Raw genomic sequence first — 17,952 nt, 5'->3', positions numbered from 1 at the left:
AGAAAATCAGCCACGAAAATCCCCGAAGAGTCTGTTAGTGCAATATTGAGTGAACATGATCCCTACCTGATAGGAATAGGCATATGTGTTGTTTCTTCCACGTGAAACTATTAATCTGCTCCCCTAGCTCTGCAGGCTTTAGTTAACAAAATCAAATTATGTTATGAGATCCTACAACACAATTCTTACATGTTAATTATAAATAACATAAGCAGTAAACAACATGTCATAGTTTCGATTATATTTTTATTAATGAATTTTTATCAATACATTTTTTACTTTAATTTTATTGGGATTTCATATATGGCTCTCTATATATTTTCACAGTTAACAATCATAATAGCCCTACAACAGCGCTGTTGTTTTCTCTGTTCATATAAGACTGATCCCAAGAGAAATTTAAAATGTTACCACAAATCACGTGAAACCCAAGAATCAAGGCTGAAACCCATATTTCTAATTTCACTTTCTCTATTATTGTTCTAAAATAATCTATCTCTTTTCTTCTTTTTATATAGGCATTCATATGCACACATTTTAAGTTACTGTTTGTATTTTTCTACTCCCTCAGCATGCTAAATGACTTTTGGAAGCCTTATCATGGTTAGTTACGTGAACGTTATTTGATAATCTCAAGGTGGTGTCAGCATTATATAGCATTTCTACAAAGAGGAACCCCAAAAAACCCCTGAATTACCATCTGGAGGACAGGCTTCTTGTCGTACAGGGTTCTTCCACTAGGTGAGTGTTCTAGGAAGCCTTCCGCATCACTGTAGCAGCTGGCGTTGCGAGAGGCTGTGTTCAGTTGCCGTGAAGTTTTTTCGAACACTCTCTCAGTGCATTCACACATTCATGACGGGTGATTTACCAGCGCACCTGCCCACACTGTGCTGTGTGTTCAGCAGTTTTCGGCCCAAAATGGCAAGACTCCACTGTTCCACCCTCCCTGTTCACCAGATCTCTCACCCGGAGACTATTTTTGTTTCACCAGATGAAAAACATCCTCAAAGGGAATCATTTTGCCCATGTGGAAGAGTTGAAACAAAAAACGGCAAAAACACTAAGAGCCATCAAAAATCGATGAGTTAAAAAACTGTTTGAAGCAGTGGGGGAAAAGTCTCGATAGGTGTATTGAATCAAAAGGAGAGTGCTTTGCAGGTGACTGAAGTTTAAAAATGTAAGAATAAATACAAACTTTTAAATAAATAAATTCCACTTTGGGCATCCCCCTTATATTAGACACCACACTTCCTTTTTGTCTGCTCAGTGAATATTTCTGCTGATAAACAAAATATGATCCAAAGTCTCCATTGTAATAACCAATAGGAATTTATCTGATCTATTTGATTTTAGCCCACTTCTGCTCCATTACCACTATATGTAATACAGCTGTTTTCCAAATTTCTTTGCCTTATATTCTTATTTGTGATGTCTTCATCTATCCACATATTTCTTAGTGATGTTCAAAACACCACTAGATATAAAAACAACAAAAGTATATTTTTCTTTATCTTGGTTTTAAATTTTCTACTGGCCTAGAAAAAAGAGATACAATTTATAAGATCATGGGTCATACTAGCAAAGCAAATTAACATGTCAGAAGTAGAAGCTGTCCTGGTCCTAAGATGCATGAAGAATTTCTCCCTTGGGTCCATTGTAAGTAGACACACTAATTACAGCAATCAGACATGAATAACTTTTGTGATAAAAATGTAATGAAAAATTCCATATGGCCTTTCTTATTATGCTCCTCAATGAAAGCTCAGTACAGAAAATTTTAATACAAATCAAAATATGATCATGAAAGGGTACGGTTGTCTGGATTATTCTGAAATTTAAAAATTTAAATAGCTGAAGAAATGAATGAATTTTCTTCATGAAATTCCATATAAATTCCATTTCTTTACATGAACTTATGATAATACTTTAAAACCAGGGAAGTCAAAGTTCTACCATCTGGCCAGGCCCCGGAGCACAGCGTGCATGATTCACAGAGAACCCTGGCCCACAAAGCTGATGTATGTAATAGGACGCTAAAGTGGAGCTTTCAGCTGAAATCCTAAGGCAACACACAGAAAACTGCATTGTAATTCACATCACCTCCATGGAACTGTGAAAATGTGATTGACCAAGAACCAATTAGAATACTCCTAAACTTCTTCCCTATAGAGCTGAAAGGATTGGGAAAGGATTGTGCTTTTTTAGGGGAAAGCTGTGTTGAGTGCTCCATCTTCTCTCTTACATTAGTTATTATAAATCTTTTAAATCTTGGCCATTTTGGTGGCTGTGTTTTAGTATACATATATGTTTTGTCTTTACATTTCTGTGAAGTAAATAATCCCTATTTGTAGTGTAATGGTCTATGGATTTTGACAAGCACACCCTCATGTGGCCACCACTACATTTGATGTACAGAACAGTTCCATCATGCGAAGAAGTTCCCTCGCTCTGCCCTTTCACAGTCAGCCCACCTTCCCTCACCAGCCCTGGACCAAAAACCAATCCCTTCTTTACCTATGTAGTTTTGCTCTTTCCAGAATGTCATATAAGTAACCCTTTGGGCTACTTCCTTTCATTTAGTAAAATGTATTTGAGATTCACTTGTGTTATGCCTATATGTATGATTTTATTGGCCAATGTTATTTCATTATATTGATGTACCACAATTTGTCTACCCATCCAATGATGGGTAGGATATGATTAAAGGATTAAAGGATTAAAGGATATTTGAATGTTTCCAGTTTTAGTTCTCAATAAAGTGAATATAAACATTTGCTTATAGATTTTGTATAAATGGGTCACAACCACATGTCACATCTTATCCAATGTCTGCAAAGACTTCTTTCATATAATTTATCCACTTCTCTAGTGGTTTATAGCAAAAAAGGTAAGTCTGGTCTTTGTTCCTAAATGTAACTGGAAGCAGAATTCCATAGTTATCTTTTAAAAACATATTATTTTAAAATACTAAAATTTGTCATACTCTTTTACTTATGGTACTGTTGTTATTCTTCAAGTTAAAATTCAAACAAAACTCACCGAGAGCATACAAGGCCTTCTAGGCATTGATCTCTGCTTAAAACTTCAGCTTTACCTCTACCCATTCTTGCTAAATCAATGCTCTGACCTAACCAAACTTTTAGAAATTTTCTTCAAATTATGATGGCATAGCATCCTATATTTACCTCAAATATAAAAATTATTACAGTTTATCGAACATCGACTTCTTATACTTTTGTTTCCCCATAGGGACTAAGCTTTTTGAAATGGAAACAAACTTGTTCACTGGTCAGAGATCCTCACATAATTGACATCTGTTGAATAGGAAGATAGAATACAGGCATTCTTTGTGAGCTGATTTGAGAACTTTCCTTCAGTGCTATCTTGTGTACTGTGATAAATTATAACAAAACAAATAAAAACTTCAAGCTTTTTAATCACTGATTGCTTTTGTTTGCTTCTGAGACCTCTGTTTCAGTCATTTAGTAGATAATTTTCATAATTTCATCTGACCATACACCCTCCTCTTATTACTCCTTCAAACCCTACTATTTCTGTGTGCTAGCAGAACTTCCCATGATTTTATTACGTGTTCAATTTGTGGTACATTATCATGAAAATTATTTGCTTCCAAAGGAATGTCTTATTAGATTTCTATTACCTAACTTCACTCATATTTTCAGAGGAATTAATGAACTCAGCAACTTTATTATTTAGACCACTTGCTTCTTTCTACTGTCTTCTAAAATTATAGACAAGTGACACTTTGTATATGCAAGTAAAACTGCCAAGTCTAGTGAAGAACTGTCATAGGCAGAGTAATGACCCCCAAAGATGTCCATGCCCCAGTCCGTTGAACCCATGACTATGTTACTTGATATGGTAAGGGGAATTTGCAGGTGTAATTAAGCAGACATCTTGGATCAGGCAGGTGGACTCAATTTAACACATGAGTCCTTAAAAGTAGAAGAGAAAAGCAGAAGAGTGGTTCAGAGAGGTGAGAATGGAGAAGAGGCCGCAGAGATTCAAAGTAGGAGAGAGATTTGGCCCACCATCTGGCTTGGAAGATGGAGGAAGAGGGCAATGACCGAAGGAATGAGGGTGACCTCTAGAAGTTGGGAACAACCCTCCACCAAGGAAATGGGGATCCTGGTACTATGACAGCAAGAATCTGAATTCTCCCAACAACCTAAAGGAGGAAACATACCTCCTGAAAGGAACCTGGTACTACTAACACTTTTATTTTAGTCCATGAGACCCTGTATTAGTTTCATGTTGTTGCTGTAACAATTACCACAAAGTCAGTGACTAAAACAGCCCAAATTTATTATTTTACATTTCTGTAAGTCAAAGGTCCAGTGCTGGTCTCACTAGATTAAAAACAAAGTGTTGACAGGCTGTGTTCCTTTGTAAGTTCTAGAAGACAACCAATTACTTCCTGTCAGCTGAGGGTCATTTCTAGTGTTTTCTTTGGCTTGTGCCTCCCTTTCTCCATGTTCAAAGTCAGCCGTAGTGACTTATCATTTCATATCTCTCTGACCCACTCTTTTTCCTTCCTATTCTACCCTTAAGGATCCATGTGATAGATTGGACCCTTCAATATATTCAACTGCCTATCTCAAGGCACTTACCACTAATCACATATACAGTCTTCTTTGCCATATAAGCTAGTAGAGTTGAAGGCCCCACTGATTAGGATATGGGTATCTATGGGAGATCCATTATTCTAGTTACTATAGACCTGTGCTGGACTTCTGACCTAGATAATAAATGTATATAATTTTAAACCAGTCAATGTGTAGCAATTTGTTATAACAGCCATACAAAACTATAATATAAGAATCAATAACATCTTTCAGAGATTAACTTAATGTCTACATAGTGCTTTATAGTTCTAAGAGCAAGGGTTACACGGAACCTACTGTAGTTCTTATAGGAAGCAAATGTGTTTAATAGCACCATTTACAGAGAGTTCTAATGCAACACATCAGTGGTATACAGGTGAGGTATATAAATTTCGGAATTAGTTCTGAGTACCATATCTGTCAATGGTTCATTGGCAAGAAATGTAACTTCTTTAAATGTTAGATGTCTTATTATATATAATGAAACCTACCTCATTTGTTTACTTAAATTTAACTGAGGTATTCTTAATAAAAGCATTTAGCATGGTATCTTACACACAATAAAGAATTAATAAAAGGTAAATATGTTTATTTATGGTGATGTAGTTAACATTATTTAAATAAGAAGATTAATCTACTTCTTCTAATGAAATGTTACATTTTCTGAACTTTCTATTATGTATATTTCTTTAATCATATAGTCAACAAATATGTATAGACCCCATATTAAATATGAAATGAGGTAGCCTTCTATATCACAGAACTTACAGTGCAACAAGAGAGGTAAATATTTTAAAAGTTGTTAATAATTAAATTCTTAATAAGAAACATGATATTTAAGTGCAAGGTTATTTTTTGAAGTATGTAACATGGAGCCACTAGACTGAACAGTGATTAAGTCAGGAAAGTTTTCTTTGAGGAGGTATTGCTTAAGCAGGGACCTGAGGATGAGAAGTAGATATGAGGGCAAATCGGAAGATAAGGTGTTCCAGGCAGCAGGAATCAGCTACATAAAGGCAAAGAAGGCCAAAAGAATAATATGTCACTCAGCTGATAATTCCTATGAGAAAATCAAAGTTGACAACCATCTCTGAATGCTGTTTTTAGGTCAGAGACTATTTGGGAATGGTTTTACATATATATGTAAAATATATGTGTGTGCATATATACATATACATGTATACATGTGATATATATATATATATACACACACATACAAACACTTTACAAAAGAAGAGAAGTGAATCAGGAAGGTTAAATTGTCCTTGGGAATTTATTGGAGACAAAGTGACCCAACATGAGACCAAGTGTCTATTCCATTGGCAGGTCTCCATGCCAGATGTGTGTACTGGTCTCCTACAGTGGTATGGGAATGGAACTCGTAACTTCTATTTATGCTTCTTGAGCAACTCCCCTGCATTCACTTCTGGTTCCATTTGAATATCATGTTAAGATAGAAGAACTAATTCTCAACTATATTAACCTATTTATCTAAATTGACCTTCCTGGCATAGCTAAACCTGTGCATTGTAATAACAGCTAATGTATTTTTTAATTCTTGTGATGTGTTCTAAGTCATATCATAGTAATTCTTTACTTGTGTTAACCCACTTAATCGTCACAACATCTATATGAGGCAGGTTCTGTTATTCTCACACATAATAGATGAGTGAAGCAAATGTTAAATTCCTGGTATAAAGTTATATATATATATATATATATATATATATATATATATATATATACACACATATATATATATAGCAGAGATGGGATTTGAAGCCAGATAGACTAATTCTAGGACCCACATCCTTAACTACTTATTATGATACAGTCCATAGAGGAGATACTTGCAGGAAACTAAATATGCTGGTGGACAGTAAGCTGACAGGAAATAATTACAATCATGAATGTAAATACACCATCCCAAGGATATTTTGAAAGGTGACTTCCAGAGCACTACCTAGTAATAGATAGCTATGAGACCCTAATGAAATACTCTGCAGTGAAACCTTGAGAAGTGGATGACTCTTTTGAGCAAGGGTTTTGGAAAATGGATGAAATGACTCTGCAAATCAGTATGCAATCATTGGCATGTCATCTGAATACATGCATTCAGAGATCAGTAAGTGAGACACAGGGGCTCCTAGAAGAGGTTTGAGAATGACTGAGGAGACATAATTGACAGGATGCAGTGACTGATGGTTGTATGCACTGAGATAAAATGTATTGTCAAAGTTAAATAAGGTTTCTGGCTTGGCTTGGGTGATAATGAAAGCCCTTGGAATCTTGGAACACAGAAGGAGCTGCAGATGAGGCAAGGAAGGTACTTTTATTTTTGGTGTGTCAACTTTGAGATGTCTGGGAGTCTTCCATATGGAGATGTCCAGTTCAATATGTGTTTAAGTTTCAAGATATAGATATGGACTAAGTACATCAATCATGGAGGTATCAATATACAAATAGGAATAAAATGCTAATGAATGAACAGGATGCCCTGAAATAGTGTCCTCAGTGAGAAAAATAGAGGTCATAAGACAGAAACAATATTTGATGGATATGAAAACATGAAAGGAAATGGCCAGGAAGGTGAGAGAAAAACTAGTTGAGGAAATAATAAAAGCAAGATTTATTTTGTCAAATATTTTTTTCTGAAATGTATTTTTACTTTGCAGAAAGTATGGTTCATATGCCTGATCAATCATGAAGCCAAATCTAGATATCATTTTAGTGGCCACCACATAAATCTTTCTGGCCAGGGTTCTTATAAGTCTCATGAAAGCATAGAAAGCATGGCTACATCTTACTTTTTTTCATCTTTCTTTTTGAAGATGGTGATAATAGTGGCATTACTGAAAGCCTATGGTGTCTCTTCAGTTCTTCGTTTTTTAAGAAAAGTATACCTGTGTCTAGAAGAGACTAAACACATAAGGAAGCCATTGTTTAGAATATAGGGAATACTTATCTTTTTTTTTCTTCAAATCATATTGAAAGTTTCTTAGTCTTTGTGATCTGAGAAAGGATCTATGAAAACTGCAGTCTGCTCTCACCACTGCCATCACCTATTACTTTAGGATGTCAGCAAAGATGACAATTCTTTTATAATTTCTTTTCCCTCTTCACAACTCCTAAAGAGAAGTAGTAACTTATTTGAATCTAAGTGTTTGGATTCTCTGTGCTCTGTCTTTACAGAGTCTTATTAATTCATTTATAAATGTACTTTTATTTGTTTATTTAATAAATATTTACCAAGAGTATGACATTTTAGACACACACTAGAGCTGAGGACACAGGAGCTATTGTTGCACTCATAGAGAATGATAACATTGAGGCCAGAAGAGGATGGCCGTATCACTATGCATTTCTATTTCATCAACATATACTTATATTGGTACCTTGAAAGATAGACATGTTGCACAATGTTCACAATGTTTTTCTTTTTCATCCAGATTTGTAAGGAGCAGCCTACAGTAGTATATATCCTCCTAAACATAAAGGCTCAGCTTTGATGATGGTCCTCATGTCTTTTGCTTCCAATATCCATTCTGCCTAGGCCTTTCCCCTCCAGCTGGGGAGATTAGCTGGGTTATATTGCATAAACTGAAATGTCCTTTGCATTTTAATGTGCTATGCTCAAATCCTCTCCCCTGGTGAGGGAGCAATAGGAAACTAGGGCAACCCATCCAAGTATTAAAGAGGATTGGTTTCCTTGGTTCCAAAACCCAGGTGAAGAATTACTATTAGGGAAACAGAGGACAACAAAAAAAGAGGCAGCCAAGCCAACTGTGGACAATTAGTGAATTTCAGAGTTTAAAAGCCTGGTGAGACCAGCCTGAAAAGAGATTGAGGATGAGTTCAGGATGGCTACAGAGCTATGTGTGTAAAAACAAGAGAATACTCAGAGCATGTGTTTTGGGACAGCTGATGCATGGTGAACGTAAGCAACAGGGTGGCTTAAAGCAGCAGGGACCCAGTGGGGAAAATGAAGTTAGCTATGAATTTATGCTTTCTTTTCCTAAGTGGTTTTTAAAGATTTTTATTTATTTGTTTTTAGACAGAGAGGGAGAGAGACAGAGAGAAACATCAATGCGTGATTGCCTCTTGTATGCCCCCCACTGGGGACCTGGCCCACAACCCAGGCATATGTCCTGACTGGGAATTGAAACAGTGACCCTTTGTTTCACAAGCTGGTGCTCAATCCACTGAGCCATACCAGCCAAGGCATTTTTCCTAAGTGTTTTTGTATTAGTATTATATCACTGATAGTGTTGGCAAGACCATTCATTCATTGGTTGTACAGCTATTGAGTTATGAAATGCATTAACACTTACAACTAATTCTGGTAGTTGGAAAGAGGAACATTGTTCTATGGTGGAGTTGAGAAAGATCCTGAAATATCGTTAGGTAGATTGTATAGTGAACCCCAGGAATAAGCATATTCAGTAGGTATAAATGGTGTTCTCCGCAGTTAACTCATGAAGTGGTTCTGATGTTGGTGATGTTTTTGTCATACAGCCGTATTGAGGTTGCTCCCAATTTTTCAAAGTCTGCCATTTAGCCCTTTAAGAAAAAGGGAAGCAGTTTCTCTCTTGTCATTATACTGTGGTTCCCGGTGGACATTCATATCTAATGTGCTTCTTCCCATCCTTCCATACTTTAAGAACAATTGCTCATATGTCTGCAATGTTTAAACAACAAAAATAGTAACACATAAAGTCACACACACACCATATTTAATGATTCATTAAGAATTAGATAATGGTTGATTGTTCAAACAGGTATAATGCATGCTTTTTATTTAAATGCATTTGGGGGGACACAATTTTAAAAATTATTTCAGTACACAAAAGTAGGAAAATCCAAGTGACATTTTAATATTAAAAGTAAGTTAAGCCATAATAACTTTTATTTTACAAAGTTTTACAATGGTATACACTTTAACTTGTGATTGGCTTCATTTTGAACTACTCAGCTAGGTTAGTTAATTGATATACTGATACAGTATATTTCCACTTAATAGTGCCCTTACCTTACAATTCAAGTTATCTTGAAAAATTCTAGAATTTGAATAGGGATTCTCTCCTCCCTACATTTTAGTAGTTTTTATAGACACATTTAAGACAAGATTATCTTTATTATAAGGATGAAAATAAGAGAAATAGAAGGGAACAAGGGAAAACCAAAGTTTTCTTTGTATATTGGAGTCAGATAAGGCCACTGGGTTGAACTAAGAAAATGATTATAAAGTCAGATTTTAAGAAGATGGGCATTGAAGACAACTGCTGCTTTTTAAAGTTTATTTCTTATACCTGAAATAGCTTAATCCACCAACCACCATTTGAGAAGTGTAACTCTCCCCTATCCACAAGTTGTGATTAGCCAGAAAAGAAAGTGAGAAATGATTTAATCATATACATTTTAACACTCCAGGTTGTAACTAGCAAAGCCATAATTACGTGGAAGGCAGACAGAGCAGCAATTTATTCTGATCCAGGTAACAGAGCCCACAGAATTTTTTTTTAATTTAATTGACAAAAAAATTAAATTGAGATTTGAATTACCATAGCTAAAATTTTTATTCATACGCATTTAAGCTTTCCTACTACTTTATAAGCTATGCTCTAGTATAATAGTTTTGGTGGCAGTGTAAGATGAAAACAAAAATAAGATCGACTTGGAAAACAGAACATTTAATGGCATCATTGTTTCATTTTTCAGTTCTCTCTGGTATGCTCTGAAATGTGAGTTTTAAAAATTTGTGCAAGGCAGGGAGATGAGTCCTGCCTCTTGAAATTCACATAGGTCCATTCTTCCTTTGCCATGATTCTCTGCTTTCGAGTAAATAAAAATTCCATTATTGCAAAAGTACACTTTTTCCCCAAATCAAACTCATTTGAAGATATTCTTTCATTGTGATTATGTCTTTATATTTTTAACCTACTGCCATTTTTAGTCAAACAGTATGTTTTCCCTGAAATATTAAAAATAACAATAATTTTGTGTGTTTTTATGATAACTTAACTTTTAATTTGAGAGCTATAGAGATTTTTATAGGTTTATTGTGTGGGTTATATATAATACATAAAGTGCACCTCTCTTGGAAAAGTTAATAATTTTGGAAACTGAAAAGTCACAACAGTTTATTATACCTCTATCCTCTTACCAAGCCATCTAGCTTGAAATCTTCAGAATGAGTATGAGATTTCCCCAAAAGAAAAGCAACATTTAGTTAGGTTAAGTGTCAAGCTGCTAGCATACAGTGTGTAAAAGTCAATATGTACCAGGTGATATTAGTGAATTTCATCTACACTGCTAGGAGGTTGTTGAACTCAATTACAGAAATGCGCAGAGCTCTATTTGATGTGTGACAAGGTTAGGAGACCACAATCAATTAAAAAGAACACATGTATATCCTATTTTGGGGAAACAGTTTTATAGTATCTCTTGTTCAGTTTCTGTTTTTTTCTCTGACTTTCCCTCTCAACATAGGAGAACAAAGGTTCTAATAATTCCCCAGTTTCATTTGGAATTGTTTTGTCAGCAATATCTACTAGGAAGACATAAAATTGTTGTTTTACTTGTATGAAGCTTCAGGCAATTACATGCTGTATTTTTTTTCTTGTAGCAAAACCTTTTGAAAATGGACAGTATTTGGACATTTATGGAATTACCAGGGACCAGGCTGGAGAATATGAATGCAGTGCAGAAAATGATGTGTCATTCCCAGATGTGAAGAAAGTAAAAGTTGTCGTAAACTGTAAGTCCTATCACCTTTTATCAGAATAATCTCAGAGAAAAAATAAACCACCTAAAAATGCTGTCTGAAGTTTATGTTGCTGTTTTTAACAGGTCGTTTATTGATAAAGATCACCTATTTACTATGAAGATGTATATACAGTATTTTCCAGACCATAAGACATACCTAGGTTTTAGAGGAGGAAAATAGGAAAAAAATTGTGAAGCAAAAAATGTGGCAAAATATTTAATAACATAAATAACATAATATTTCACCAATGTAAATGTAAACAGAACTCAACAGCAGCATTAACAACCATTATTCCTCCCAAATTTGGAGGGGTGCATCTTATTGTCTGAAAAATATGGTACGTTAAAATATTGGTCAGGTTCTTTTATGTAACATCAATTATCCCAAATATCCCATCATAGTTCAGTTTCATGTGCAGATGGAAATGTTTCCAGTATCATCCTAGTCTCAGGCATTCTAAACTGTGGTATCCTCATCTCTAAAGCATCACAGACATGCGGTGTTTCCTTCATTCTCATAGGTTTCACTTGTAGTGTATTTTGTCTCAATATAAGTGTGAATCTCCTAATCAGACCAGTTAGAAATGAGCTGTACTGTTTGTACTTGAAAAAATAATACTGTACCGTTCTTATTACTTAGGTTATTTAACTATATTTAGTTTGAAAAATATTGATAAAAATAAATTTTCTCATAAATGTAATTATTAGGAAATCAAAAACAATAAGAGATCTGCAGAACTGTCAATATCATCCTGTTATACCCTTTGTCTCAAGGTGTCCAAAACACTGATTCAAGACCTTTTTTCATTAACATCCTGTTTTGTCTCTTATGATGTCAATAGCCATGACTGCAATAGTATTTACTTTTCAAAAATATCCCCATAGTCATTCTCTCAAAGTTTTTACATTCTTTAACTTATTCAAATAAAGTACTCTTGGGGTAATAGTATTTACAAGCTATAGCTTTTGGTTTTTTATTCCATTTATAATAATTCATACATAGTATCACTCTATAGATCAGAAGAAATTGTCCCACACATATGCCAAAATTCTAAAACAAAGCAATTTTTAAAAAATATTAATATGAATCTTTCAGTTTCATGGGCCAAAGATAACTATCTAAATATCCTTGGAAGTTGAGACTTCCAGGGAAAACCTCTGCCATCAACTGAGATTTGTCTGTGACTAATCTATACATTTGGTATTGAACTATCTCTGTGAGAATGAGCAAATGCACCTACTACAAGATCAAGAGGCAGGATATCTCATAAAGTCTGCAGACAAACTTTAGGTTCACCCAAGAAGCTCATTAAAAATAAAAAGAAATTATGCATCCCACATGAACCCTACTGAATCAAAATCCTTGGAGTATATGGACTAGTAATCTGCATTTATAATAAGTAGCTGTTGAGTCTCAGGACTCAACCTCCTGTTGCAGAGGGCTATTACTCATCCTCCTAGAACTGTCTGAAACTACAGATAAAAAAAGAAAGTAGAAAATGTGATTATTTTATCACTAACCATGTATGAGTTCACTGATTTTATTGGTGAAGTTGTGGCAAGGAAGATAAAAAATAGAACTACTAAGGAAGTCATATTTTAGCAGTGAGCACAAAGAATTGAAAAGGTAACGTCTCACTGTCAAATCAGCAAGGCGCCCAGCCCAGCAATGCAGCCCACAATGAACCCCAGACCCAGGACTGCCATCTCCAGTGGGATGAAATGGAAAATCCAGCTGCTGTAAGGATTCTCACAGGCCCCTACTCCATGTATAATCCAGACTCCCTTTGTATCCACACTTTCTCCCTTATCCTTTTTTATCCCTCTGACTATAGTTGATTGTCACATTACTTAACCTGAATTTTTTTTTTCCTGGACAAGTGGAGACTTTACACTAAGAAGACACAAATGTGGAGAGAAACTGAACCAAAAGATTTAGATGACCAGCCAATGAGTCACCATTTTTGGGTGAGGGTGGAGAAGAGAATCCTTAGACATATAAAACAGGACAGAATCTGGAAAAACATCATAGCAAGAACTTTGAAAGATCTGCTAGTTTCACATGTGCTGGTGGGGGACAGAGGCAAAGGACCATGCAGTACTCACAGCAATAGAACTAGCCAGAGCATAGTCATGTTCCGGCAGCAGTCCCCCAACCCCCAATTACTGCAGGGTGCGAGTTAGAGAGGGTGTGAGCTGGGTGACACCTACATGCCCAGTATGTTTATGTCATAGCTGAGGCTCCCTGAGCTTAGAAAATTCAATTTTTAAAAAAAATAATGGCAGCAAGCAGACCTGCCCTTTACCACAGAGGAAGAAATTATCTTTATTATACTGGACTGTAAACAAACCTGCCCTTTGCTCCACAGGGAACACGACTTCTATCTTTCAAGACTGCTCACCATACACACATTCTTAAAAAGATAGTCGGGAACGCAAGCTGTCAGTGTCTCTGCTCACAGATGTGCAGAAACACAGGAGACCCGTGGGGAATTGTTCTCCAGCACAGGATGGGATCAGGGAAGTTTGAAACGGCCTGGAAGCATTTCATCTGCTGAAAAGTGTGCTTCAGTGGCTTCTGTAGGGTAGGGCAGAAGACTTTATTAATCAACTTTAACTTAAAAAGGGAAACAAAAGAAATAAAGGGAAAAGTTTTTTAGGGCTAAGGAGGTTGCTGTTTTTTAATCAGAGCACAGAAAACCTTTTTTTAACAACTAATTTCAATTAAAGTACAGTCGTAGGTACAAGCTGTGACACACACATAATATTAACACAGCTCTCACTAAAATATGGGCACAATAGAAGTTTTAATGATTCCAAACAGTTTGTCTTCTCCTCCTTCCCAAATTATACTAAGATAACTTACCTTTTCTTAAATGTGCCATGAAGAATTGTATTTAATACTAATTACTCCATTGCATTCACATCTCTTGAATTAGTATTTCATGTAAGAGATGAGTTCTATTTAGACTTCTGGTCAAGATCTAAGTTTTGTCTTTGCTTAAAATACTCATGTCACACCTATACCAATGAGGTCTAAGTCATGTGGGTGTGTGCACATATGTGGATACTGTTCCTAGTTATGAGGAGGTTTGAGGAGCATTAATTTTGTGAATTTATAAGTTAAAATATGAGCATTACCATGGATTTTACTGAGCTGATTTCCCAAAGGAAATTACCTAAACCCTTCTGAGCATACTTTATTTTGTCAAAGCTCAAAATTGAGCACAGTGGTCTATGTTACCAGCAGAGAACTGCACGTCCCTTAGCAACCTGAAGGTTCTCTGATGACAGAATCGTGCCAGTTCAAGGCAGCCCTCCATTTCATTGTTATTAATCATTATTAATTGTGCTTATAGAACTGCAGTAGCTTTGTGACTTATAACTTAAAGTGAAACTCTATCCTTTTTTGCAAATGATGTTCAAGGAAAAAATGTAATAAATTTTATAAGCTCTAATAGATTTAGTCATGTCATAAGTTCATATGAGAAAGAGATTTGGGTTTCCTGCAGTTAGAAATATTTAACGTTTACTATTTATATAATACACTTGTCACATTTACTATATATATGTATATGTATAAAACACACACATGCAATTAAAATAACATTATATTCACCATATACTTTATATGCATAGCACTATCATGTGAATTTCTATTCAATTTAATCAAATAGCTGTGTAATGAAATGATTGGTATTATTAACTTATTTTACATAGATTGGACTGGTTGGTTGATTTAATAAATCAGTTTGAGTTGTTTACAGATTTTATACATGACTATTCTCTTTGTCTTTATCTGTATTTTCTTTCATTAATTTACATACAAAATTATAAATATATAAATTTCTTCATATATGTACATACACACACTTAAACTAAATGTGTAAATACATGTGTATATATTTCATGTCAAATTGAAAAAAACTGAAAGAATAAAAAGGAATGATGACAGTTATTATAATCAGACCTTCAGAGATTCATGCACATACACATAACAGGAGAGGGAAAATAACAGGACCAGCTGATCAGCTAAGCCAGAGAGAGCTGGTAGATTAGAGTTGGACAAATTCTCTGTTTTATTTGAATTTGTATTTCATCTCTAGAAGCAGCCTAGAGAACACTAGTTTCATATATTTTACTGTTAATTTTTTAAAAAACAGAAGAATGAATGATTTCCAGAAAACCTGTAGGTTCAATTGAAATGGGAAAAATAGGAACCATTTAAGACTGGTTAAGGAAGGAGAGACCGGAGTCTACAAAATCAGCAAAGTCAACTCATTTGAAGCTAAATCTAGAATCTGGAAATTTTAGAAAGCACAGTAAATTAATCAAGTGATACAGATCTCTACAGGAAGCAGAATCTCATACAGTAGACATCAGGAAGTTCCTGGAAGACCTAGGCTTTCAAAGTGAAGTCCACTAGTGAAAGGCGCAGGGTGCTTTGATCTTGGGACAGAGGATGCTTTCCACCTTATTTGTGTGTCTTCTTCCAGTTAAGGGTAGGTGTTTTAGAAATGTGGGCCTTACAGTCAGAAATAACTTATTTGAACCCCTGTTCTGTAATTTATTGGGCTTTGAGACCTTGGGACAGCACTTCACCTTTCTGAGCCTCAATTTTCCCATTCTGTACACAGAGGGCAATCTTACATAAATTTCAGGTTTTGTGTACGATTAAATGAGATGAGGTACATACAACACCTCTAGCACTTGACTCTCTGGAGGCAACTGAGTAAAATCAATCTCTCTCTCTCTCTCTTTCTCTCTCTCCCCCCTCCACTGACCCCATATATATTTACTCTAGAATATGAGCTCTATGCAGTAAGGGATTTTACTTTCTTTTGTACAATGACATTTTCTTGTCACATAGAAAAGCACCTGGTCCAGAGGAGTCACCCCACAAATACTCACTGAATGAATTAATTATTAAAAAGATTAGCATTCTTTAAGTAAATCATTCCACTAGACTGAACAGGAGGAGAATATTACATTTGCTCCACAATTTCTTGTTTTTCTCCCAAAATAATATGCAAATGGTATGTTGACTAATGTTCTTCTGATATCATTTTTTTTAACCAAACTGTTCAGGTGGATTCAACAAAGATAACACAATGTTTATATAGTGCTTTTACCCAAAGACAGGAAGCACTAATTCCATGGTTTTTATAGATAAGAAATTGAGGTTCAGGGAGATTAAAACATTGAATAACCTCCTTGATTTTTTAGAACAAAATAGACATGAATAATGAAAAAATTAATTAAGAAGAAAAACATAGAGAGCCAACCAGATTGAGAAAAATAGGTCTAGACATTATTTCAGTTTATGCTCATGACAGATTTATGTATTGATAATTTTATTTAGTATGAGAAATTTTTTGTACACACAATCCCCAGTAAAATAGAATTGAGTAATTCTTCCTCTCATCATGCAGTGAAGATACATCTGGGTGCAATGTGAACTAAGATTCTATACAATAAATCACAGGTGTATATGTGTGCATTATTTTGCACCTGACATGTATGTGTTTATGCAAACATCCACTTCATCCCTAAATATAATTGGATCCAAACATGTAGAATAGAATGTACAAATTAGTTTAACTTATACAATTATATGAAAGCCCAAAAAAAGGGCCACCAGGGAGAAGAAGGAGAAGGATGAGGCTTCTAGGGAAATGACCAGTTATTTTAGGATTTTCATAAAGTTTTCTCCAAAACCCTGGGCAAGTTAGGAAGGCCTATCAGACTTAAGGCTATAAGAAATTGCAGATGACAAATAGAGATCCTTTAAATAAAGAGAAAATCTCTGCAGTCAGAGTTTGAATGGGGCAAAGATACTATCATGGGACCAGAAGAAAATGGTTTTATGTGAATTCCAATTATCACCTTAGTTTGTATTCCTGGCTTCATTTTATGCCTCCACTGTCTCTTTCCATTTACCTCATCTTTCCTATGTGCTTAAAATTTAGCCTCTTCTCCTGTATTTTATATTTATCTACAAGCTAATTGACACTTCTTTAAAAAAAACTCAGGCCACAAATAATGCATATTACTGTCTTCTAAATAAAAAACTACTTTATATGCCATTTGTAGAGTAATAATGAAGCACTTCCATAAATCTATATTTTGTATATGCATTTATTTACCTATTTACATATTGTTTATCATGATACTATCAAGGTCTTAGGGCCTGGGACCCTGGTCTTCAAGTGCACCATCAAAGAAATGAAAAAGCAAAAGAAACTCATAGTTATAATGTGGCACGCATGTTCTTTGATACACCAATAATGAGGTGCTGCTCAGACTAACAGAAAGGCACCAAACACAGCCTTGGGGTATCGAGGAAAGCTTCAGGCCTTGAACCTGATGGTTTCTGAAGGACAAAATTTAATTTGACATATATTTTTATTTTTAAAAGTGTTGGGGTGAGGAAAGAAAGAGCAGAATTCCAGAAAGAAGCAGCAGCATTTACTTAGCACCATAGAAATCAGGGAACAAGGCACTGCTTGGTCTGTGGGACTGCACTCAGCTGGAGGAGACTGAAAAGGGAAACAGAAAGGAA

At 35.2% G+C, this 17,952-nt stretch overlaps 1 protein-coding gene across 1 annotated transcript in view; it reads left to right on the top strand.

The window, feature by feature from the left end:
* The window catches only part of NEGR1 (neuronal growth regulator 1), an 838,303-nt gene that overhangs the window by 517,381 nt on the left and 302,970 nt on the right, over positions 1 to 17,952 (top strand). Inside the window, exon 4 of the mRNA XM_028513898.2 lies at positions 11,251 to 11,382. Coding sequence (XP_028369699.1) covers positions 11,251 to 11,382 — 132 coding nt within the window. The remainder of the gene's footprint in view (positions 1 to 11,250; positions 11,383 to 17,952) is intronic.

The sequence above is a fragment of the Phyllostomus discolor genome, chromosome 5 (assembly GCF_004126475.2).
Source record: "Phyllostomus discolor isolate MPI-MPIP mPhyDis1 chromosome 5, mPhyDis1.pri.v3, whole genome shotgun sequence".
Taxonomy (NCBI): Eukaryota; Metazoa; Chordata; class Mammalia; order Chiroptera; family Phyllostomidae; genus Phyllostomus; species Phyllostomus discolor.
This window is presented reverse-complemented; position numbering and strand designations above follow the sequence as displayed.